This window comes from Pediculus humanus, genomic scaffold (genome assembly GCF_000006295.1).
Source record: "Pediculus humanus corporis 1103172108297 genomic scaffold, whole genome shotgun sequence".
NCBI lineage: Eukaryota > Metazoa > Arthropoda > Insecta > Psocodea > Pediculidae > Pediculus > Pediculus humanus.
Window position 1 is genome coordinate 292,953 of NW_002987866.1, and position 2,048 is coordinate 295,000.

The 2,048-nt window shown below is 31.0% G+C and overlaps 1 protein-coding gene across 1 annotated transcript in view; it reads right to left on the reverse strand.

Moving 5' to 3' along the window:
* Window positions 1–231: 231 nt before the first annotated feature.
* Phum_PHUM559700 (class A rhodopsin-like G-protein coupled receptor GPR5ht2, putative) overlaps window positions 232–2,048 on the reverse strand; it is a gene marked incomplete at both ends in the record, with an annotated part of 14,389 nt that continues 12,572 nt past the window's right edge. The window contains 2 exons of the mRNA XM_002431876.1: window positions 232–812; window positions 851–1,046. Of these exons, the coding sequence (XP_002431921.1) occupies window positions 232–812; window positions 851–1,046 (777 nt within the window). The remainder of the gene's footprint in view (window positions 813–850; window positions 1,047–2,048) is intronic.

Genomic DNA, 2,048 nt, shown 5'->3' on the forward strand with positions numbered 1-2,048 from the left:
CACACACACACAATGATTATTATTATTATAATTAACTTTTCCACGCACGATAAATCCTTGACACTTAAAAAATAATCGATTATAAATTTCTACCCGTTTGTTGCTTGTGGTTGAAAACGAACCCTCGTCATTATTATTATTATTAATAATTTTTTTTTTTGTTCAGAAAATAAAATGTCGCAAAGTCGGTCGTCTTAATTATTTTTAAAACGACCGACTTTTCTTTAAATTTCATTGAAGATGTCTCGGACCGAAATTCCTGACATTCCTCCTACGAATGCTTCCCTTGTGACCGCAAAGAAGTCTTTTAAAAGCGTGTCGGAATTCCGGACTGAATATAGTGTATATAATTGGATTAAGAGTAGAATTAAAATATCCCAACCATAAAAAGAATGATATCATGTAGGGATTAAAATCGCAAGTTTTACACAGAGGAAGTAATATGGCCAATATGAAAAAGGGAAGCCAACACATGACAAAAGCTCCGGTTATAATGGCGAGAGTTTTTGCTGCTTTTCTTTCACGTTTCGAATCCGCGGCTTCGCGCACTCTTGTTTTTATCGGTATGGGATACGTAACTGTCTGCTGATAAGAACTCATGTAATCGGTTGTTGGAAGATCAGGTTCGACTCCATTGCCGACGGGTTGTTTTTCCGGCGACGTGTTCGTCGACGACACGGTCGTGAACGCCGTCGTCGTTTCTGATATTGTCGGAAGTGGTCGACCTATGACTGCAACAACTGCTGCTGCCATACCACCACTACCACCAGCTGCTCCTAGCAAAATTTTTACGATTAAATACGAAAAAAATTCTTTTATTTATTTTATATTAAAAAAAAAAAAATCATACCAGCGACGACTCCTCCACCTGATGGATTTTTCAACTGGACACCACCGACGGCATTTTGATTTCCTCTCCTTCGTATTCTTTTCCTCGCCGTTTGAAATATTCTCCAGTATAAAATTAATATAACGAATAGGGGGACGTAAAAACTGGAAGCCGTTGCAAATATTTGATACCCGATATCTTGACTCACGAGACACGTCTAAACAAACAAACAAACAACAAATTATTTATTAATAATAATAATGATAAATAAAAACATCTGACTTTTATTTCCAGACTTTCACGGGGAGGAAGGGAGAGGGGAGGGGAAAGGGAGGGGATTATTATTTTCCAGAGACTAAAATCACATTTTCAACATAATTTTTTTTTTTTTTTTGAGTATTTTCAACGCATAAAAATTGTTTACATAAAAAATTATGTTTACTTTTTTATTATAAAAATTGAAGGAAAGTAAAAAAAAAAAAAATCCATAAGATGGCTTTTCCATAGAAAAAAAAAAAAAACAAACAACGTAACGTAATAATAATAATAATAATGAATATTAAAACAAAAAATAAAATTTTGTAAACATGGATGAATATACATATTCAAACAACTTAATAAAAAAAAAATACTTAAGTACCTTTTTTTTTTAGCTTTTCCAGGAGAACAGACAAAAAATAAATTTTCTCCAGGAGAAAAATAAATTTCATCATTCGATAAAGTATTATAATTAAAAAGTTTTAAAAAAAATCCGTTAAAAGACAACCGTTTGTTTTCCCCCTCCTCTACCCCACCAATAAAAAAAAAAATTTAAATTGTTTATTTAAAATGAAAATGAAAATAAAAATGGCGGCGCGAATTACGTACGGATTTTAAAAATAATAAAAATTTATATAAAATATATACATATTTTTTTTTTTTTATTAGAATGATTGAAATTCTTTCTAGAAAATTCTTCTTTTACTGCTGACGACACATTTGTCAGGAGTAAAACCACTTCGAGACAGGAAATTAATGTTTATCATTCGAACCGTTACGAACTGATGTTGATTAATGTTTTTAACATTGTTAAAATACAACTATTCGTTCAATATAATAATAATAATAATAATAATAATTTCTAAAAAGGTTTTTTTCCCACTTTTCCAATGTTTAACTTTTTGTTCACGTGCTTGTACCCCCGATAATAATAATAATAATAATAACTGAATTTTAATAA